Raw genomic sequence first — 23834 nt, forward strand, 5'->3', positions numbered from 1 at the left:
ACTACCCATGTCCCAAAAAAAACTCAACGCTTTATCATATCCAAACACCTTATCATAACACAATCTAGAGCGTCGGCAAAGTAACCAAATCCATGACTCTTCCTTTTCAACTACTCAACACTTTGCTCGGTGCCCAAGTCACAAGACTTGATCTTCGCACATAAATAACAAATAGAATGGCGATGGTGGTTTTATGAGAAGACAAAAACTAAGAAAGTCTCACACCAATACAGCTGACGGTTAATACCACTGACCCACCCATCTTGGGATACCAGAAAAAAAAGGAACCATAGGGAATGAACCAGCGAAAACGATGAACATCTTCTCGCAAAAGAAAAAAAAGCCGATGAACCTTGACGGCGGCTAGTGCTTTTTTTTTTAACCTTTCATCTTAGAAATGGGCTTTTTTTAGCTTAACCGAGAAACAGAGAAGAGTAGTATTACATTTCCTAGACTACGGCCCACAAGCCCACCTAGTACCGAAAGCTGAGCCCGGTGATGGCGTCAGGCACCTTGAAATATTCAGGCCCTGTTTGGTTCATAAGTTGTACGACTTTTTTTTAGTCCTAACTTATAAGTCGCAAGTCCATAAAAAGTCCCTATCTGTTTGGTTCCTGGGATTTAACATGGACTAAGACCATATTACAACTATAAGTCCCTCCTTACAATAAGTCCCAAATGCCCACTTTAAGTCCCTAATCCCTCCTGTTTGGTTTAGATGGGACTTACAAAGACTTTTTTTAAGTCCCTAAACCAATAAATCCTTGGAAACAAACACCCTCTCAGCCTACGCGCCCGAACGTAACCGTCCCAACCAACAGCTTTCGCTGCTCTTCTTCTCCCCGTCGCCGGAGCGCCAAGAAACCAAGAACCCACTCTCCGTCTCCACCGCGCAGAGCCCACGTCCTCTGATCTGCAGCGGTCCAGCTCAAGCGACCCATGGATCAGTTCCACCACGGCCAGCACGTGCGGCTGCGGAGCCGCGAGCTCGGCACGTACCTGCACGCTGACGAGGACGGGCAAGGCGTCTCCCTCCACCACCGCCGGGCGTCGATGAACGCGGCTTGGGCACCGCGTCGAGCAGCGCAGCTACAACCATCCTGAGGAGGAGGCAGTATTTTGGCTGGCCGTCCGGACGGAATTCGGGGACGACGTCCTGCTCCAACACTTCAACGGCGTCAGCCTCCGCGCCAACGGGAAGTACCTCCCCTGGAACAACGGCGCCAGCGTCGGCTACATCAACGGCATCCACGACATGAGCACGATGATGCACTGGGTCGTGGAGCCTATCCTCGCCAGGGAGATCATGCCTCCCCTTCCACGTTCGACTGGGGTGAGTCCGCCATGCCCGCTTCTTGATTCTTCCCGGTCGAATTTACGCGAGCTGGGTTCTTGGATTGGATGTCGTTAACGTGCATCGGAATATAACCGCGGAGATCGCAAATCGTGTTAATTTCATTCGCCTGGGAGCAATTCTTGGCTCTGTTCTTGCCAAATTTGCGCTTTCTTTGGCTTCGGCGTCTCAAATTCGCATTTGATCTCCTGACAATGTTGGGACTTGGGACTCGAACTGCAGCTTACCCTCCCCACCGCCACCATGTTGCTGTCGCGGGAGATCGTATACATGTGGCGGGACATCCACGGGGACCCCATCACCGGCGGCTGGCACATGTTCAGGGGGAGATCCGTCTTCCGCCTGAGGGAGGAGCTGGCCAGGCTGCTGAACGCTGTCCGAGTCTTGGGCATCGCCGACCTCGTCATGTGCCTCCACACCCGTGATGGCCGGCTTTTCCCACTCCTCGTCGACCTGCCCAGCAACCGCGAGAGATTCCACATCGTCGTCGTCGTCGCCGGGACGCCTCGTGAGAGCCCCTCCTCTTCTCCTTTGGCAAGAAACTCTTATTTGAACCAGTCTTGAACTTGTCCGGATCGGATGTTTTGGGTTTCATGTCAGTTGAGTGCTAATCTGCCCGTGCTTGGAAAACAGTGTTTGAATCGAAACGAGTAGTCTGAAAAACAGTTTGTTTACGGAAACTTTTGCTGCTAATCTGTTTCAGTTAGGAATCTGAACTGCTTTAGGATTATAGACATAGTATAAAAGTTGCTGAATGAAATCAGTAGATGTTCAACAGGCACCACATTATGCTAGAAGGTTGTCTGAGGCTAGTTTGTTGGGGTGAAAGTCATTTCATAAGTCTAAAATCCACACTGAACTATGATATGGAAACTATTAGTTTTGATGCCACTGTGCTTAGATTCAGATGATTCAGTTGTTCAATTTAATATCATATATATGCCGCTAGTGGAAAACTTCTGAACTTCAGAACCGGACTGCCTAGCTCAGATTCACAGAGAAGATACTGATTTCTGTTTTTCAGCCTACTGTAACACATTACATTGTTTTGAGGTTTTGCACATCTGCTTTCTTTTTTGATCATCTCATTTAGTGTTGCAGTACCTGTGACACACGATGCCTAATTGGTTAACTATTTTTCTGCTAATTCAGCCCACGCCGCGCTGCGGTACGCGGATATCGATGCAGAGTAGAGAGATACCAGAGCCGGGACCCCTAGAAGTCGCCTTCAAAAGTGTGGCCGCCCCGGACACAATGACATTATAACTCAGTTCCTTCCGTTGACATACTGGTTCAGGAAAACCCAGTAGTTGTTGTGTTTCTGCTAGCTAAGCTAAACTTGGTTTGTTCTCCTGACAGTAAGAAACCTATTTGAGTTGGCATCACGGTTCTAAAATTCCAAAACTGTTTGAACGACATTAGTCTGTAATGTGTTGATAATGGCCACTACTTCAATGTTGCTAGCTGCATTTTCTCTTAGATGACAGACAGATGTGGCGGTTCTTGCAGTGAGTTGGGCACTTGAGTTTCGTTATTCTGCTGAAAGTTTCATTCCATCAGCAGAAAATGAATTTTTGTTTTTACCGAGACCAGAGTTCTGAGCATGGTGAGGTTAATGCGCCTGGAGCCCTGGACACGGCTTCCTGCATTTTCGATTTTTCATGCGCGTGTGGTATATTTGATTCCACCTATGGTAAAATTTTTGAATAAAATTCAGGCTGTATCTGTAGGAATATAGGCATTGTATCTCATGCAATCACGTAGGATGTTTTACTTCCATACTTAGCCTCAGCTGATCTCTTTCCTTTTAGCTAGAGATATGGTCTTGGAGGTCAAGTATACTTGTGTATATATGGAACTGTCCTATGGATCAATACAATGCGCTGCAATATTCCCAACTATTCTATCTTACATGGTATCAGTTTTTCCCGTTCTCATGACCTCTTCCGCTGCTCACGCCTGAACCTTCCTCCCCTAGCCAAACGCCCTAGCCTGCTGCTGCCGCTGTCCTAGCCAGCCGCCGCTGCCATGGAAGACTTCGGCGACCTCTTCTCCCACCCCTCCTCCAACCACTCCTCCACAACCTCCGGCTCCAATCACTCACCCCGCCCAGCCGCCCCTAGCACCACCGCCGTACAACTCATCAACATCCGCAGCCATGTCCCCATCACCCTTACCTTTGAAGAGTCAAACTTCTCGATCTAGCAAACTTTCTTCAACCTCACCTTCCGCAAGCTTGGTCTTCTCGATCATGTTGATGGGTCGATTGATGCTCTCATGATGTTCGGCGACGTCGAGTGGACCCAGATCGATCAGTGTATCGTGTCTTGGCTCTACACCACCGTCTCCAACGACATCCTGCACATCATCATCAAGCCCTCCGACACGGCCGCGAACGCATGGACGGTCATCGTCGAGCTCTTCCTCGACAACCGTCTACAGCGTGCTATCTTCGCCAAGCGGGAGTTCCACAACGTTGTCCAAGGCGACCTGTCCGTCACCGCCTTCTGTAGCCGCCTCAAGTGCCTCTCCGACACTCTTCGCGACGTCGGCTCACCGGTCTCCGATCAGGACATGCTGCTCGCTCTCATCAACGGGCTGAACGACGACTTCGGCCATTGCATCGCGGCGCTCACCATCAACCCCGTTGGCCTCACCTTTGCGCGCGCCCGTGGTGCCCTTCTCCAGGAGGAACGCCGCCTCTCCCGTGGCGGTCATCGCGCCCAGCTGACGGCTCTCATGGCCGGTCAGTCCCGGCGTCGGGCATGTTCGCGGCGTGGCCACCCAACTGGCGCGCGCCTGGTGCCGGCTTGCTCGGGCCTCGCCCTGGAGCCTCGTCACCGCACGCCTATGCGGCCCAACTCGGGCAGGCGGCCCCGCTAGGGTTCGGGCAGATAGCCTCGGCCGCTCCTGCCTACAGCCCCGTCTACCCCTACGGTTCCATCTTCCCCAGCTATGCGCCAGTCCCGCCTCATCATCAACCCCCGGCATGGGACCAGACGCAGCTTCACGCCGCCCTCAACGATCTCTCCATCCACGGCGGCGGCAGCGGGAATGACTGGTTCCTTGACACCGGTGCTACCTCACATATGGCGAACAATCCCGATATCCTCTCTCACTCCAAACCTTACTCCACTTCCACCCGTGTCATCTTCGGTAATGGGGACTCTCTTCCGATCACCCACACGGGTGATGTTTCTTTTCCCACGTCTTGTTTTCCTATTCATCTTCGTAATGTTGTTATTACTCCTAACCTCATCAAAAACTTGATTTCTGTTCGTCGTCTTACCTGTGAAAATCCCATTACTGTTGAGTTTGACATGTTTGATTTTTCCGTCAAGGATCTTCTCACCCGACGAGTGATTCTGCGATGTGACAGCCCGGACGACCTTTATCCACTCGTGTCCGGACCTCAAGCTCTTCTCGCCGAAACCTCCGATCTTTGGCACCAACGGCTTGGACATCCGGGACACGCTGCTCTCTCCAAAACATTGTCATCTTTTGAGTTTTCTTGTAATAAAGCCATGTCTACAACATGTCATGCTTGTCGTTTGGGCAAGCACGTTAGGTTACCTTTCAAACAATCAGATTCTCAGGCTAGTTTCCCTTTTGCTCTTATGCACTGTGACGTATGGACGTCTCCAATAAAAAGTGTCTCGGGTTTTCTTTATTATCTTGTCATTCTTGATGATTTCTCTCATTATACTTAGACCTTTCCATTACGTTGCAAATCTGAAGTTTTTCCGCTTATCTCTCGTTTTCATGCGTTTGTTGCTACGCAATTTCAACGCTCCGTCATGAGTTTTCAAACAAACAATGGCAAGGAATTTGATAATAATGCCTCTCGTGATTTCTTTGCTTCACATGGCATTCACTTTCGGCTTTCTTGCCCATATACCTCTCAACAAAACGGCCGCGCTGAACGCATCCTTCGGACTTTAAATAATAGTGTCCGTACTATGTTATTTCATGCTCATCTTCCTCCTCGATTTTGGGCTGAAGCTCTTAATACTGCCACATACCTACTCAATCTTCGTCCTTGCCGCCCTCGCCACAACCAAACACCCCATGAACTTCTCTTTGGGTTTCTTCCTGAGTATCAACATCTACAGGTTTTTGGTTGTTTGTGCTATCCTAACACTTCTGCCACCGCTCCATATAAAATAGCTCCTCGCTCCGTTGCATGCATTTTCTTCGGTTACCCTCCTGACCATCGTGGCTATCGATGTTATGATCCGGTCTCTCGTCGCATACTAACATCACGCCATGTCATCTTCGACGAGCGTGTTTTTCCTTTCAGGGACCAGGAGGAGGCATCTTCGTCGCCGGCCGACCGGCCACTTCCTCCTGACATGGGCATGGCGCCCCCGCCAGTGGCCGCCTGCCGTCGTGGCCCTCGGCCCGCCATGGCCGCTCCAGGTCGTGCCTCGCCGGCCGGGAGTCCTTCTATGGCCGCCCCTTCACCATCTCAGGCGGCCGCCCCATCGCCGCCTCGGGCACCCTCTACGTCGCCACCATCGGCTGCCCCGTCCGTGGCTCCCTCGGCTGAGTCGGCCCCTTCGACTGCCATGCCAGCCGAGTCGGCAGCTCCCACGTTAGCTGCTTTGGCTGCCACAGCGGCCGTTTCTCTTGGGTCATCGGGTGATCCCTCCGTCTCGGCTGCTACGCCCGAGGTTGCCACTACTACTGCTGCCGACTCTCTAGCTGCCTCGTCGTCGACATCCTCGGCCTCTTCGTCACCAGCGCCTGCACCGCCTGCTGTCCATGGTGCTCCATGGCTGCGGCCCTCAGCCGTGTCCGTTCATACCATGGCCACACGCGCACGGCAGGGCATCATCCAGCCCAACCAATGCTATGAGCAGGCCCATGTGGCCTCCGTCGCGTTATCCCCGGTACCTACATCCGTTCGTGCAGCTCTTCGAGATCCTGCCTGGCGTGCTGCTATGCATGAGGAGTTTGATGCTTTGCAGGCCAACCGTACATGGACCCTCGTACCTCGGCCTCGCGGTACCAACATCGTCACCGGAAAGTGGGTTTTTCGACACAAGCTCAAACCCGATGGTTCCCTGGATCGCTACAAGGCTCCTTGGGTCGTACGAGGATTCACTCAGCGTGCTGGTGTTGATTTTGGAGAGACATTCAGTCCTGTGGTGAAGCCTTCTACTATCCGCACAGTGCTCCATCTTGCCGCCTCACGTCATTGGCCCGTTCATCAATTGGACGTCTCCAATGCGTTTCTTTGTGGAGTACTACAGGAACGGGTTTATTGTGCTCAATCTCCAGGTTTTGTCGACATGGATCACCCGAAGCATGTGTGTTTATTGTCTAAGTCTCTCTATGGACTTAAACAGGCTCCCCGCGCCTGGTACACACGCATTGGAGATTTTCTTCGACGGCTTGACTTTTCCGCGACTCTTTCTGACACGTCACTTTTCGTCCTTCGTCGTGGCTCCGACATGGCTTACTTGCTCCTGTATGTTGATGACATTGTGCTCACGGCTTCCTCACCGATGTTCCTTCAGTCGATCATCACCTCTCTCAGTGCCGAGTTCAAGATGAAGGATCTTGGACCTCTTCATTTTTTTCTTGGTGTTGCCGTTCAGCGCACAGCTTCAGGATTCTTTCTCTCGCAAGAGCGATATGCCGAGGAACTTCTTGATCGAGCTGGCATGTCTAATTGCAAACCTGCTGCTACGCCTGTTGACACTAAGTCCAAGGTTTCAGCTACCTCTGGCAACCTAGTGTCCGATGCCACCTTCTACCGAAGCATTGCCGGTGCTCTTCAGTATCTTACTTTGACTTGCCCGGATATTGCCTATGCCGTCCAGCAAGTTTGGTTGCACATGCATGCTCCGCGGGATACTCATTGGGGGATGGTCAAGCGCCTGCTTCGCTATATACGTGGCACCACTTCTCACGGTCTTCAGCTTACCGGCAGCTCCTCCATCGACATTGCCGCTTACTCTGACGCTGACTGGGTTGGTTGTCCTGATACACGCCGCTCCACTTCGGGGTTTTGCGTCTATCTAGGTGACTCACTTGTGTCATGGTCATCCAAGCGACAACCCACCGTATCTCGATCAAGTGCCGAGGCCGAATATCGAGCTGTTGCCAATGTTGTTGCTGAATGTTGTTGGTTGCGTCAGCTCCTTGGTGAACTTCATTGCATCATTGAGAAGGCCACTATGGTATTTTGTGAAAACATGTCCGTTGTTTATCTCTCAGCTAACCCCGTTCATCATCGCCGCACCAAGCACATTGAGTTGGATATTCACTTTGTCCGTGAGAAGGTGGCCTTGGGACAGTTTCGTGTTGTTCATGTTCCAACTGCTCATCAACTCGCCGATATCATGACCAAGGGTCTTCCGACTACTTCATTCGAAGCTTTTCGCAAGAGTCTTGGCATCCATTCTGATGACGCTTCGACTGCGGCGGGGGGGGGGGGGGGGGGGGGGGGTGGGGGTGTGGTGTAGGAATATAGGCATTGTATCTCATGCAATCACGTAGGATGTTTTACTTCCATACTTAGCCTCAGCTGATCTCTTTCCTTTTAGCTAGAGATATGGTCTTGGAGGTCAAGTATACTTGTGTATATATGTAACTGTCCTATGGATCAGTACAATGCGCTGCAATATTCCCAACTATTCTATCTTACAGTATTCTACAATGCTGTAAGAATACCAAAGTATATTACATTGTTCTTTTCCGTGTGCATGACAACTTCAGACATTTTGTTTCTCTCTCTCTCTCTCTCTATCCCTCATGTTCCGCTTTATTTTCAGGTTGTGTCACCCAGCGTCTGAAATGTATAGTTTGTTCAGAAGACGAATTCAACTATTCTCGCAACTAATATATTGATCTGACATGCGTACAAGTTCAGCGAGAATGGGAAAAAACCCGACGAATGAGATACCAAAGTAAAGAAGCTTTTGATTCAGGGTGTGTCGAGTATCGATCGATCCATCGACCTTGTTTGAAACCAATTCGATAGGACATCACTGTCATCGTCCTTGCCAACTCGTCACTGTCGTTTACAGTAGTAGTTATTGCTCTGCTCAACCAGTTGTGTGAGATACAGATTGGTCGACAGCTATATACATAGAGCAGATATTGCTCTGCTCAACCAGTTGTGTGAGATACAGATTGATTTCCTTGGATGGGAAACTAATTCTACATGCAATCTGGATGTACTCCCTCCGCCTGAAAAAACTTATCTCTCGAATGGATGTATTTAGCACCAAGTTAGTGCTAGATACATCCGTTTGAGGCACAAGCTTGGGACAAGTTTTTCCGGAGGCCGCATAATCGTTTTATTTAATACTGCGTTGGCAGGGTCTTGAACTCAAGACCTCTTGACTTGGATGCCATATTGAATTCATGCACCAGCCAACTCATCCAAAAGTCCGAACTATGAGAGAGGGCCGGACATTATACTCCAACACTCCCCCTCACGTCTATGCTTCTTTGAAGCTATATGACGTGGGCAGCGAAAGCGGGGGCAGGCCGCAATTATTTATTGCATTTACTGGGTTTTGAACCCAGAACCTCTTGGTTGGTAAGCCTATGCACCTAACGAGTTCACCCATCAGTACGAACTGATGGAGAGAGGCGGGCAATATATTTCAACACTGGTTACTCTTAGAGTGGCATTATTACGGGTTTACTGATTAGATGTCTGCAATATGACCATGAAAATTTCATAACTATATTATCGCAAAGTATCATCATATTACAAAAGCATATGGGCAGCTAAGCCGGAGATAGGATAAAAAGCTGAGCATTTGGATATAGTAGTGAAAACCTAAGCACTTGGAGCGAGCTAACCGAAAAGGTAAATGATCAGGAGCAGAAAGCTAAGCATTGGGAATGAGCTAAGAGCGGAAAGCTAAGCATTGGGAGCGCATTTGGAAATACTAGAAAAGAGTAACCATTTGAAGCTAGGAGCAAAAAGCTAGGAATTAAGCTGGCTCTTATTTGGAAACAAGAAGCCGGTGTTGAATCTTTGAGTGGCACTCAAGTTTGGTGGGCATCCTGGATCACTTGATGATCCTTTCGGACCACCTCTTGGAGCCTATTTGTCCTCCTTTTTCTAGTTGGCTAGAAACGTTCCAATGACCACCTGCGAACAAAAAATCGAAGTATTAAGACAAAGCACAAGGTTCTTAGCAATACATCTGTATTTTGTAAAGCTATATCATTTTGCAAATAAGGTACATATAAAGAGAAACACATAATGATTTATATTAATATGTATAGAATGTAAATTATATGACAGAATCTTGGTTTCACAGTTTCCCAAATCTAGGAAGCACATATAGCTGTTAACTACTTCAACAAACAGAAAGATGCACTGAGAGCTATTAACAAACTATGATATAAAGATCTTTATCTTTTAGAAACATGTTACTCCCAGTAAAAGATGGTAACCTGAACAGGTGAAGCTGCAATCAGAGGTCCTGCTGACCCACCGCCGAAGACGCGGCCATCGGGACTGGAAAACGAAATAGCCAATCCACCCTTTCGAGTGCTCAGTTCATTAGTTTTGGATGGCAAATACAAGCCAGACAAAGAGAGGATGCGAAAACAACCCTGCATATTGAGTGCACATAATTAGATATTGTTCAGAATTTGAAACAAATCTAGAGGTCAAACAACAACATTTCCTTTACAGAAAACCAAAACTACAAAACGTTGTGTTTTGATTGCAATATGCTGGTAAAGAAAATAATTATAAAAAAAACTAACTACTGCCCCACATTTCAGTTTTCCTTATTCTTCTCTAGTTTGGCTGGACCTTAAGTATATTTCTAAAGCACACCGGCAAAAAGGGATTTCTAATGTACAGTTTCCAAGCTAAAACAATGGAGCGAACCTCTTAAACGACCCTTTCATGAGGAGAATTTGCCTGCTGCAGTGTCACATTACGCACAGCACCATTGGCAGAGAAGATATGAACTGCCAACCCATTCCCACAATAGGAGAGGACTTTTGTTGTTACATCCTGAAACCATGGATCCATTATTAGCATCTTTTTTAAAGGAACCATTTCAATTAGATATTTTGATAGCTAGTATCTAGATACTATGATAAATTGTTGTTAGAGCACTGCTATGTCTCTTGGAGCATCATCAGGGTGAGACAAATTACCTCTCCACCTTGGACTGTGATAACCTGTGGAATTAATCCAGTCGCAGCAGGCCCTACAAAAAAAATCCATTTCAGTTTAGAAACGGGAAATGTACTTAATGTTGGCAAACTGAATATAACATTGGTCTGAACTAAACTAACATGTAACATCCTACAAATATAATTTCTAATCTTCGGCCATACTTCTGGAGGGAATCACAAGTTCACAACACACACCATGAATGAATACAATGAAATAACACCTATACGATATTTTAATTTTTTTAACACATCCACAACAAAAGCTCTGTTTTCATTTTGACAAACATGTGGCAACCCTTGCGAGTATTAGGACTCTGGTCAGACATGGATAATTCCATGCTTGTCAGACTCTGGTCAACCTGCGGTGGTCCTTTGTATATACGAGTATTAGACTAAAATACCATCATATCCATCTATGCACCTTTTGCTACTCTACTTGCGATGATGGCATGAGCTCTAAGTGCAAGCAAGAACACTATATATACCTGCTACTGCCATCTGTCGCTGCTTCTTGCTAGCCATGGAGCTCGGCGGCCATACCCTCGTCTGCTTCACTGGATGTGTTCCATGCTCTACAGGTGGTGGTGGTGGTAGTGGTGGTATCGGTGATGGCAGTGCTGGTGGCGCATGGGGGCTCCCAACGCACAGGCGCAATCCCAACGTGGAGCTCGAGGGTAGAGCAGGTGTCGGGGGAGCAGCGGCACCAGTAGGATATGGCGGCGGGAAGATAGTTGGCGGCATGGTGCCATCCAGGGTGTTCTTTTGCGGGCGGCCACGCTTCTTCTTGGGTGGCTTAGAGCTCACACCCATGGCGTGCACGTGCGCAGTGCCGGCCGCGGGCCCGGACGGGCGTGGTGTAGAGTAGTAGGAAGGTCCACCTTGGTGGGCAACAGTCAGGCGGGCGGCAACGATGGGTTGTGGCTGAGGCTGGAGTGGGCTCCTGCTCATGCCTGCGCCATACTTCGTCTCACCCGCTCCAGACGACATGCCTCCTTTCATTTTGCCTCAGAAGAACAACACAAAAAAATAACACAAACACAAACAAATAGAAATCTCCCCTCCAAGTGACCGGGCAAACTACTCCATCCCTAAAACACGAGAAACACTAGCGATTAGCACAATGAACACCCTCCAGATTCCGCATGTATTTCCATGAACTACTCAAAAATTGAACAAACCTATTCAAGAAGATTGACTTCAAAGATAGTTTAAAAAAAAATTGAAGTCTAGAACAAATAGAAGAGCCACAGGAGGATTCAGAATGGACAAAAGAATATGCATAATCCCATTGCTTATATAGGGTAGGGGGCGGGATGAGTTTTCAAGGAGGACCCTACAAAGACATAGAATTCACATGAACTACTCACAATAATCTTTCATCACTTTTGTGGTCTTGACATTAGAGTTTATGATTATCATGTAGTCCGGGGGCCTAGTGCATTATTTCTAAGAAGATATTTTGTTTTCGATCTATTACGCGATATTTTATTTTCCGGATGCCTACATATGTATCAACTACGTCTATCCTTAGAATTTTTTCGAATTTTCTTGAGTGTTCATCGTGGATGTGTTCAGATGATGTGCTCTTTTTTTCTGCCTAATTTTCCCCATTTAATGTGTGTCATTTTTATATTTATAATCATTTTTCCATGTTTGGATTTTATTTATTGTCACGCCATCTTTGGATTTTTTTCTATTTTCACTTTTTGTTGTGTCATATTCGGGTTTTTATTTATTCATATTTTATCTTTGGGCCTTTCATTTAATGTTATTACATTGATGGAATTTCATGTAATGTTATGCCATTTTGGAATTCATCTAATGATATGCCATTTTTAAATTTTCATTTAATGATATGCCATTTATAAATTTTATTTAATGCTATGCCATCTTTGGAATTCATTTAATGATATGCCATTTATAAATTTCATTTCATGCTATGAGATCTTTGGAATTTCATTTAATTTTATGATTTATTTGGATTTTCATTATTGTCGCGCCATCTTTGGAATTTTTTAAGTTGTTTGCTATTTCAATTTATTGTTCTGCCATATTTGGATTTTATTTATTGATATGTCATATTTTGATTTTTCACTTAATGTTATGCCATCTATGGAATAGCATTTAATGTGATGCCATCTATGGAATTTCATTCAATGTTGTGCAATCTATGGATTTCATTTATTGTTATGCCATATTTGGAATTCATTTTATGATATGCCATTTATAATTTTTTATTTAATGTTCTGCCATCTTTTGAAATTCATTAATATTATGCCATGTTTGGTTTTTATCTACTATTATCTCATCTTTGGATTTTCATTTACTTTCATATTGTCTTTTTTTGCGGCTGATTGTCATATTGTCTTTGGGTTTTCATTTCTTACGATCCCATCGTCGGATTTTCATTCATGATTGTGCCATTTTTGGATTTTAATGTATCCATGTGTTTGAGTCTACCGAGCTTTTCAAATGAATCATCTTTGGATATACAATGGGTAAGGATAGGTTGGAGGGGTTTGGTAAGTGTGCACTCGCGCCAATGTTAGAGATGAGATGGTTTGGGTTCCAAATGATCAGATTTTTTTCATAGTAATTGCATCTTCGTTGACTAAAATACATGGTATTGGTAAGACCACACTAAAAATTGCAAAATAGGCTGGGAGAAGACAAGTGTAGCAGAAATTTTGTAGGAAAAACTCCAAGGAAAAATACAGTTAGGGGCCATGGGTCCGTTTACAGACCAAATCCTACTACTACCACCAACCTTGGTCTTCGAGGAGGTGCTCACTGGAAGAGGAGCGAAGCCTCCACCATTGCCAAAATTAGGGAAGTACCATCACCAATGAGGCTTTGAGAGACCAAGAATAGGCACACCATAAGAACTGATGCACATGTCAGTATGACACAATTGTTGGGGAACAACCCATATTAACCTGGATGCGACCCACCGCATCTCGTGGATGATATAATGGAATATCACTAGATCCATCTTCTTTAAATCACCACCCCTATCCAAATCCATGATTAATTTTTCTCACTTGCTAGTCTCTTAGAGGCAAAAAAATCCATTAACAAATGGTAAAAAAGTCTCGTTGCCCGGAGTAGACGATGAGCCGAGGAGGCAACCAGATCTTCAACATCATTATGATGAGGAAGAACCGAGGCAAATTATCAGATACCCTAACTGCTTTCATGCTACAACACAAAACCTAACGATTCCTCCCTATACTTGCAAGAAGAGATACATGGTTCCCCTCCCCTTCGGTCGCCACAAGGTCGATGCTAGGGATAGAACCAGGATTTTGGTGGAATTCACCAAGGGGTCAACTCCTTATCACATTTTCTCTCGGGAGCAAGAGAGTGAACCCGAGTTTTCATGACAAGAAATGGATGAAGGAAGGCATGACATGATCTCACCCAATGGATCGCCGGTGCAATTGGTTGTATTGTCAACATCGACATTCCAAGTTTTAAAAGATTGAAAACAATGGATGGAAACGCATAAAATGCAAGAATTGGATTTGGTATGTTTTCTAGTGCTTTAGAAAACCCTCTATGATAGACCTATTTCACTTATTCATTATCGTCGAATTTACTCTTCAACACCTCTATGAAAGGCCATCACAATAAAGATTGTATGGACATAAAGATGAAAAAAAGGAGAGAACTCACCGAGTTTGTGGTTGTCGATGAGACTAGAGGCAGTGTCTTTTAACTCCATAATATGTTCATCATTGATCTGATCCGTCATGGGATTAGCCATCTTAGACTCAAAGACGTAATCATCACCGAGTTGATCCTCCATGAAATCATTAATCAGATCTCCGCGACTATCTAACATGTGGTCGTCCACCCTGCGCTCGCAGCCATGGTTGTAGGTTGACCTACTTAGCACTGGCATAATAAACTAAGAGAGTGGATGCTCTGAAAATTCGACGAAGAAGTGAGTTCACTACAACACGAGATGGAGATATTACATACAGAAGGAGATATTACATACAGAAGGAAAATTCGACGAAGAAGTGAGTTCACTATAGCAGTGGAGGTGATGTCGTTGATAGGCACGAGATGGAGATATTACATACAGAAGGGAAAGTTTGTGATGAGGCTTGAGGGGAGAGGCTAGGTTTGAGGAAGCATCGAGGGGTAAGGGGCGAGGATTTTTATAGTGCTTGGTACGCGGTGGTGTCAATTAATTTTTTTTGAGAAATACTAAATATATGACATGGTACTATGGTAGTAAGGCGGAACCCAACACGAGTTTTGTGTCGACTCCCCAATGGGTAGTTGGGTATGACATTGCGTCATGTGCGTGATAAGTTTCACTACTGTTGGTGATATGCTAATTTGGGCCCCTCCTCACAGCACTCACGGCCCAAGCAAGTCAACCGAACTCATGATCCAGATCCTCCAGGAGTCCTGGCCCAAAAAGATAAATGGCCAAAAGAACTACCTTTGAAGACCATCAATAAAGGAGAAACCAAGGTGTGCCAAGCCCAGAGATCATAAGAGTAAGGTAAGGACCAACCGAATGAAGGTCAAGCCGTATCCGACTACGATACACGGGGTAGGAAGGCGTCCGAACCGACCCAAGGATGGGTATAAATATCAAAGTGCCAAGACTAGGAGGGACAACTTCTACTTTTACATCCAAGAGGATGGAGTCGAAGACCTACTTTAGACCTAGATTAGATCCAATCTTGGACACAACCCGTCGAATTGGCCACAAAAATTTCTAGAGACTTAATGTACAAGTTGTTGGACCCCCACATTGTACTCATTAATATCTACAATTCCAAACAAGAAGGACTAGGGTTGTTACTTTTACTTGATACATCTCCAACGTATCTGTAATTTTTGATTGTTTCATGCTAGTATATCATCAATCTTGTATACTTTATATGCCATTTGATATCATTTTTGGGAACAAACCTATTAACTCAGTGCCCAGTTCTAGTTCCTGTTTTTGCCTCTTTCTTTGTTTCACAGAAAAACCATACCAAACGAAGTCCAAACACGATGAAACTTAACAGTGATTTTTCTGGACCATAAGAGACCCTAGAAGCTTCGGGGGTGCAGATGACCTACGAGTGGACCACAAGCTCAGACATGCACCCCCAGTGCTACCTGAGCTTGTGGGTCCCTCGAAGGTCTCCTGACCTAATTCCAGCGCTATAAATTCCATAAAATTAAGAAACCCCAAGAGCGTGACCGAAAACAATTTTATTGCCACCTCAAGCCTCTGTTCTTCCAAGATCCCATCTAGAGGCCTCCGACGGTACTCTGCCAAAGGGGGAATCGATCACTGAGGCCATCTTCATCAACCTTGCTACCTCCATATGACGATGTGTGAGTAGTTCCCACAGGACCTACGGGTCCATAGCAGTAGCTAGGTCTCTCTCTCTCTCTCTATGTGTGTGTGTGATCTTCAATACAATGATCTCTTGGAGATCCATTCGATGTAATCTTTGCGGTGTGTTTGTTGGGATCCGATGAAATGTGGGTTTATGTTTAGATTATTCATTGAAAGTAATTGAGTCTTTTCTGAGATTTATTATGTGTGATTTTATAGCCTTGTATTTCTCTCTAATCTATCCATATTCTTTGGTTAATTAGATTGATTTATCTTTAGTGGGAGAGGTGCTTGGTAGGTTCAATCTTGAGATGTCCTTACTCTGTGATAGGAGGAGTTGCAAGGCACGTATTTGTATTGTTGTTAATAAGGGTAAAACGACAGGGTTCGAACATATTATTTGGTCTTACTTTGTCCATATTATGTGATCATGCTCCAAGCATCACTCTGTTTGTTATGAACTTAATACCTTAAGATGCATGCTGGATATTGGTCAAGGGGTGGAGTAATAGTAGTAGATGCAGATGGATGTCAGCCCGCTTGCCTTAGACGTAATGCCTATATATTGATCATGCCATGAATATCATAATAACTATGCACTATTCTATGAATTGCCGAACAGTCATTTTTCTACCCAGGGTTGTTATGCTCATGAGAGAGATGCCTCCAGTGAACTCTTTGGTGCCAGCGTCCATTCACTTCATATGTACTAAAACCCTAAAATTAGTTGCTACCGTTTATTTTCTTTTGCAATTTATCTATCTATCACTACCATAACCAATCCTTGCAATTAACGAGTATAAAGAGATTGACAACCCTCTTGCCCATGTTGGGTGCAAGTATTTGTTTTGTGTGTGTGTGTGTAGGGACTGTTCATGTTTATTTGCGTGAGTCTCCTACTGGTTCAATAAACATTGGTTCTTATCTAAGGGAAATACTACCAGCTACTATACTACATCACCCTTCCTCTTCGGGGAAATCCCAACGCCTATCACAAGTAGCATTACTCACATTGTGGGATCCCAAACCTGGGTAAAATTGTCTCTATATGTCTATGTGGTTACTTGAGGTTCTGTTCTATTGTCACACAAATCCACATACGTTATATATTGTTGTTCTGGTACTTTACAATACACCGTCGGCAGTTGGCACCGACTATTGGGACCTTCATGATATCAAATAGGATATATGGAATGATGTAGGAAGCATCAATACCCTCATCTTCATTAGCACCATTGATGCCTTCCAAAGGAACGGAGTTGCCTCACCCCTACCCTCGAATGGATTTACACTAACACCTCCGATCAAAGGGACGACCGGGCAATGCAATATGAAGCCTCGAGGGAAGGCAGACATCACATATGACAATTGCTCGGTGTGTCATAAGTGGGGAGGATATACACCAACCACAAGACTAGGAGGGATCTTAAAGTGAGCAAGAAAGATGTCCTACTCACCTTAGAAAGGGCCATCACGACCCTATGGGCAGATGTCCCCACGCACTACAAGAAATATGTCAACTTGTGACCTTCTGTCAGTGACCCTGGAAGAAATGGTCATAAATCCATGACCATTTGAGAACAATTGGTCATAAGCTGTTCGGGGGTGGGGGGGGGCTCCAAACCCTAAACCATAACGACCATTTTGGTCAGAAAGGCTGTAATTTTCTTACACGAAATGGTCGTAAAGTAGACAACACTGGTCCGCTGCTGATACGTCTCCAACGTATCTATAATTTTTGATTGCTCCATGCTATATTATATTCTGTTTTGGACATTATTGGGCTTTATTATACACTTTTATATTATTTTTGGGACTAACCTATTAACCGGAGGCCCAGCCCAGAATTGCTGTTTTTTGCCAATTTCAGAGTTTCACAGAAAAAGAATATCAAACAGAGTCCAAACGGAATGAAACCTTCGGGAACGTGATTTTCGGAACGAACGTGATCCAGAGGACTTGGACCCTACGTCAACACTTCAACCAGGAAGCCACGAGGTAGGGGGCGCGCCCTCCACCCTCGTGGGCCCCACGTTGCTCCACCGACGTACTCCTTCCTCCTATATATACCTACGTACCCCCAAACTACCGGATACAGAGCCAAAAACCTAATTCCACCGCCGCAACCTTCTGTACCCGTGAGATCCCATCTTGGGGCCTGTTCCGGAGCTCCGCCGGAGGGGGCATCAATCACGGAGGGCTTCTACATCAACACCATAGCCTCTCCGATGATGTGTAAGTAGTTTACCTCAGACCTTCGGGTCCATAGTTATTAGCTAGATGGCTTCCTCTCTATTTTTGGATCTCAATACAATGTTCTCCCCCTCTCTTGTGGAGATCTATTCGATGTAATCTTCTTTTTGCGGTGTGTTTGTTGAGACCGATGAATTGTGGGTTTATGATCAAGTTTATCTCTGAACAATATTTGAATCTTCTGAATTCTTTTATGTATGATTGGTTATCTTTGCAAGTCTCTTCGAATTATCAGTTTGGTTTGGCCTACTAGATTGATCTTTCTTGCAATGGGAGAAGTGCTTAGCTTTGGGTTCAATCTTGCGGTGTCCTTTCCCAGTGACAGTAGGGGCAGAAAGGCACGTATTGTATTGTTGGCATCGAGGATAACAAGATGGGGTTTATATCATATTGCATGAGTTTATCCCTCTACATCATGTCATCTTGCTTAAAGCATTACTCTGTTCTTATGAACTTAATACTCTAGATGCATGCTGGATAGCGGTCGATGTGTGGAGTAATAGTAGTAGATGCAGGCAGGAGTCAGTCTACTTGTCTCGGACGTGATGCCTATATACATGATCATACCTAGATATTCTCATAACTATGCTCAATTCCGTCAATTGCTCAACAGTAATTTGTTCACCCACCGTAAAATACTTATGCTCTTGAGAGAAGCCACTAGTGAAACCTATGGCCCCCGGGTCTATTTTCCATCATATTAATCTCCCGGCAACAAGCTATTTCTTTCGCTGTTTTTATTTTGTTTTCTTTACTTTGCATCTTTATCACAAAAATACCAAAAATATTATCTTATCATATCTATCAGATCTCACTCTCGTAAGTGACCGTGTAGGGATTGACAACCCCTTATCTCGTTGGCTGCGAGGATTTATTTGTTTGTGTAGGTGCGAGTGACTCGTGCGTGGCCTCCTACTAGATTGATACCTTGGTTCTCAAAAACCGAGGGAAATACTTACGCTACTTTGCTGCATCACCCTTTCCCCTTCAAGGGAAAACCAACGCAGTGCTCAAGAGGTAGCAGCTGCCTTATTTCTAGCTGACCACGACCAATATAGATGGTCATAGCCTTGTGAATTGTGGTGCATTGCTATGACTAAGTGCCACCTCATCAGTTTTGCCTATGTGTCATGTACATGTGTCAATTTTTACCTATGTGTCATGTCCATGTGTCAATTTTTGTCCTAGGTTGTGAAGCAGCCTACATTTCTGTCATTCCCAAAATTCCCCAAAAAATTTGGGCACTCTTCACTACTAGGGAAAACTTTATAGACAGAATATTACTAGCAGCGCGGTTTAAAAAAAGGCGCTACTGCTACTTAGCAGTAGTGCGCTACAACGAACCGCGCTACTGATATCCACATAGCAGTAACGCGTCCGGAGGAAACAGCGCTACTACTACAATTGCCACGTCCTTGCCGCCAGACTATGTATAGCAATAGCGCCTGTTTGCTAAACGCGCTACTGCTATGTCGTTTAGCAGTAGAGCTTTATCCTAACGCGCGCTACTGCTAAAGCCATCCTATCTTTTCCAACCGGCCGCCCCTCACTCTCCCCTCTCCACTCCACTCTCACTCTCCCCCGCACCCCCATCGTCCGCCGCCGTTCCCCGACCGCAGTCGTCGCCCGCCGCCGCCGACGCTCCTGCTCCTCCTCCACTGAGGTAGTTCCTCCATCCCTCCTCCTTCCACCTCCCTCCCCTCCTCGTCCCTCTCCTGAGCCCTCCCTCCCTACTGCGCCATCCTCCCTCCTCCTACGGTCGCCCCCTCCTCCCTCCTCTCCCTGCTCCTCCGGCCAAGCCCTCCGTCGGCAGCCCTCCTCCCCCTCCTCCTCTCTCCTGCCTCCTCCCACCCCCTCCTTCGTCCTCCTCCTCCCTCGATCCTCCCACCGCCCTCCTCCCCCTCCTCCTCCCTCCTCCCTCCTCCTCCTCCCACCCCTCCTCCCTCCATCTCTCCTAAACCCTAAACTGTTTTTTACTGTTCTTGTATAATGTAGTTTTTTTTACTATTTTTAGTAAGTGTTTAATAGAAATAGTTAATAGAACTAGTTTATTTATAGTAAGTGCTTAATAGAACTAGTTGAATTAGTAAGAAAATTAATTATTTTTATTTATAGTAAGTGCTTAGTTGAACTAGTTGAATTAATAGAACTAGTTTAATTTTAGTTAGAAAATTTAGATATAGAAATTTGTCATAATTTTGTTTTTTAATATAGAAATGTATTGGAAAATTTAATTATTTTTATGTCATTATCACTTTGTCATCAAAGAATGCTATATGAGATTTGATGATCTAAAATTTTACTCGGTGGAATATGCAGGCTTTGTAGAGTTGTGTCTCCTTGGAGTGATTGTCATCCAAGCTACCTCTACTTCCTCTACACCCGAGTCAGTGAGCTAAAATTCCACCTCCTCCTTCTCCACTCCTCGGTGTTGAATAGAGTAGAACTAGGGTATTTAGTTATGCTTCTTAACCAAATGAAATGTCCGGGTTATAAGATATATTGAAATGTTTTTGTCAATATTGAACCATTGAAATGCAATGAGCACCAGTTTATGCTCATGTGCGAAGTGTTGATTCATTTCCGAGTGGCCTATGTTTGTCGAAGTGTTGATTCATTTCTGTTCCGGCAAATTTCAGGCGCTCGATATGTCCTATTTTATCAAAGGTCATGCCGAAATTTTCTGTGAATTTAAGCATGACTTGTGCTAGAATATGTAGGAAATATCGAGTGCCCCGGATTTTCTAGAAAGAGAATTGAACGACATTTCGAGTTGACTTTAAGTCTGCCGAGGCTCCATACATGATAGTCAAAAAATCAGTGAGGGAGAGTCTCCACCATATATGAGAGAAGAAGAATGCTCACAATTGTCGTGGTGGTTGCTTCTCCTGCTTCTCTTTGTGCTAGACCTTTGTTATGCACTAGGGGAAGAAGGAGTAGCGACCATCATCGATGGTCGAAAAAATCGGCGAGGGAGTGTCCACCATATATGAGAGAAGAAGAATGCCGACTGTTGTCGTGGGGGTCGCTTCTCCTTCTTTTCCTCGTGCTAGATATTTGTAATGCACTAGGGAAAGGAGGAGTAGCGACCATCACCGACGGTCGCAATATCAGAGAGGGAGTGCCCACCATATATGTGAGATGAGAGTTTAGGAGGAAAGACTCGACAGACCTAAAGTCAACCCGTTGCATATTGAGTAATAGTGATCTGTGTGAGTTTCCTGGTAGTTGCCTTCGATTGATTTTCAATTAATGCTTCAACTATGAACATAGGAAATGTTTGACGATGAAAGGGAATCCGTTATGTGCGAATACCGTGAAGACGAGCGCGGCCTGTGCGACAGGCCTCACCTAGTTGGTGGTAGGCGCTTTAGCATCATGCTGGATGAGAACTTCGAAGTGGATACAGTAAGTCACAAAAACAAGTCTTTTTTCGTAATTAAGCATAACTTCTGCCTCTTTTGCATCAAGTTATAATTTTAGTTTTTTACAATTCTACTAGTGTATTCCCTGCCATGCAAGAATTTATGTCTTGGATAAGATTGGTTCACTACTATGGAAAGTATGGAGGTAAAGAGAGTTCACTTGAGGACCGAGCATGGTTATACTTTTGCCATAAAATTATACAATGCAAACACCTACTCCTATTTTGAATGCAAAAATTGGAGAGCACTATGCAAGGCTTATGCGTTTGAGCCTAATATGCTTATCACCTTTGATATTCGCCCGTAAGATGAAATTGAAGGTAATATCGACATCTAGATCGATGTGCAGACGCCTCCAGTTCTACCATTATGTGAGTTTCTCAACCATATTTATTAAGTGATTTATATTGTTTATTTAGAAATAGTTGACAACTAATTTCCATCGACATCTTATTTCCATTCAAGCAAACATGTCCGGCGCTTGGTAGACAACACCTACTACTGTCCCGGGGCTGAACTAAACTTCGAGGAGATAAGTCATTATGTTTCATGGCTTGAGGATCTTGATACTGTCAAGAGAGGTTATTTTCTTGGACTTCGAAATATTAGTACTCAATACGTGCGACCACTAGTGTGCGTATTGAACTATGGTCACATCTATTCAGGAAAGATGGTATGGTTTTTACTATTTGTCCTTAGTGCATCTTTTGCATACATTATTTTTAAGCTAAACTTCATTGCTAAGTATGTTACTACGATGTTCTTCAATAGGGACTCCCGATGATTGTTGTGCCTCGTTGGATCGAGCCTAAAGGTCACATGACAATGGTTAGCTTCCGGCCAAGACACCCTACATTGCACATCAATGCATTCATGATTTCTCGAAGCGAGCAAGTCTTAATAGTCAAAGACTGGAGCAAAATTGTGAAGGATCACAATAGAGAAGTACTAGGGGGCAGCAATCGGAAGCGCAACCCACATTTAGGAGACAGGTTCATCTACATTCTCCAATATGATGAAGCAGGAGTGCTACACATGTTTTATGCTATTTTACCTAAGAGAGAGCAGCAGGAGTGATTAGCTAGCTAGAATGAGTTTGAAGATGATGATGTGCTATACTATGACTATGATGATTAAATAACTAGTGTTGGTGATAATGACTATGATGATTATTATTAGCTAGTGTTGGTGGTGATTCGATAGATACACGATGACTATGATGATTAAATAGTGTTGGTGGTAATGACTATGATGATTATTAGCTAGTGTTGTTGGTGATGATATGATGCAAGAGTTTTTATATTAATATGATGATGATGTTGATCATGATTATCATGATGATTTGTTATTATGATCATGATTAGTTATTATAACATTGGTGGAAGGAATGCGAATTAGATTCATGTGGATGGATCAAAAGTGACCAAAAGTTGAATTAGTAGGATCGTTGTCCTAATTCAACTTTTGATTCATCCAAATGAATCTAATCCATGTTTCTTCCTCACAATGATATATTAATTCATCATGGACATAATGATATAACAACCTCTTAATTGGTACTGTATCAAAATTTGTATAACGGCGTATAAATACACTAAAAATAAAAAAAATAAAAAACATAATACTAGTAGCGGTAGACATGAAGCACACTACTACTAGTTAGACTAGCAGTAGTGCTTTTATGGAAAGCGCTACTACTAAGTAGCTATAACAGTAGCGTGGGCAGGAACACACTACTGCTAAGTGTTATGACTCCTGTGAGCGTCATAACTTGAGCTTCACGGTAGCAATTTCATGGGTTTAGCGTGAAATAAGAACTCCCGAGAGGCTCAAATAATCACCATCGGCTGACACTAACACCTAAATATGCAAAGACTTCACAACCAAGCATCAAATAACTCCTTTCTTCTCTTGAGAAAAAATCCAACAACAACCCAACACGGTACACGAACAAAAAAACACCACCAATAAAAAATAATACACAAAGCCCACACAGATAAAATCAAAAGAAACAACTGATCGTAATAATCTATATATATATATATATATAAAGTTAATTCACTGGTGAAAAACGGCGCCGCGAAGCGCGCGTTAGCCCCTAGTAGGTACGAAACACACATGATTTCAACCGGCGCAAGTGAGGGGATGGGGGCCCCTTTTTTGGTCTTTCTCATTTAGTTTTGTTTGGGATTTTAGGAAAAATCAGAAAAAACAACAAGTAATGGTTGGTATTATTAAAAAAGTTCAGAAATCATGATTTTTTTAACAAATGGGAAAA

At 44.5% G+C, this 23834-nt stretch overlaps 2 protein-coding genes across 2 annotated transcripts; one reads left to right on the forward strand and one right to left on the reverse strand.

Annotated features, from left to right (window-relative positions):
* Positions 1-3631: 3631 nt before the first annotated feature.
* On the forward strand, positions 3632-4730 carry LOC123494854 (uncharacterized). Its single transcript, XM_045231319.1, has 2 exons — positions 3632-4100; positions 4696-4730. Exons 1-2 carry the CDS (start codon positions 3632-3634, stop codon positions 4728-4730), a joined length of 504 nt encoding a protein of 167 aa, XP_045087254.1.
* Positions 4731-9443: 4713 nt separating this feature from the next.
* On the reverse strand, positions 9444-11470 carry LOC109755034 (AT-hook motif nuclear-localized protein 2-like). The gene is made up of 5 exons (XM_045231320.1): positions 11008-11470; positions 10502-10554; positions 10239-10355; positions 9782-9961; positions 9444-9473 (listed from the first exon to the last, which is right to left on the reverse strand). The coding sequence occupies exons 1-5, from the start codon at positions 11468-11470 to the stop codon at positions 9444-9446; spliced, it is 843 nt and encodes a 280-aa protein (XP_045087255.1).
* Between the last annotated feature and the right edge of the window lie 12364 nt (positions 11471-23834).

This window comes from Aegilops tauschii, chromosome 7 (genome assembly GCF_002575655.3).
Source record: "Aegilops tauschii subsp. strangulata cultivar AL8/78 chromosome 7, Aet v6.0, whole genome shotgun sequence".
In the NCBI taxonomy this organism is placed as follows: domain Eukaryota; kingdom Viridiplantae; phylum Streptophyta; class Magnoliopsida; order Poales; family Poaceae; genus Aegilops; species Aegilops tauschii.

Coding starts and splice junctions, on each gene's coding strand:
- LOC109755034 (XM_045231320.1), bottom strand. CDS start 11,470: ATGAGCAGGAGCCCACTCCAGCCTCAGCCACAACCCATCGTTGCCGCC. Junction 10,356..10,501: donor TCACAGTCCAAGGTGGAGAG/GTAATTTGTCTC, acceptor CCATGGTTTCAG/GATGTAACAACAAAAGTCCT. Junction 9,962..10,238: donor CAAATTCTCCTCATGAAAGG/GTCGTTTAAGAG, acceptor AATATCTAATTA/TGTGCACTCAATATGCAGGG.
- LOC123494854 (XM_045231319.1), top strand. CDS start 3,632: ATGATGTTCGGCGACGTCGAGTGGACCCAGATCGATCAGTGTATCGTG. Junction 4,101..4,695: donor GCTGACGGCTCTCATGGCCG/GTCAGTCCCGGC, acceptor TTTTCCGTCAAG/GATCTTCTCACCCGACGAGT.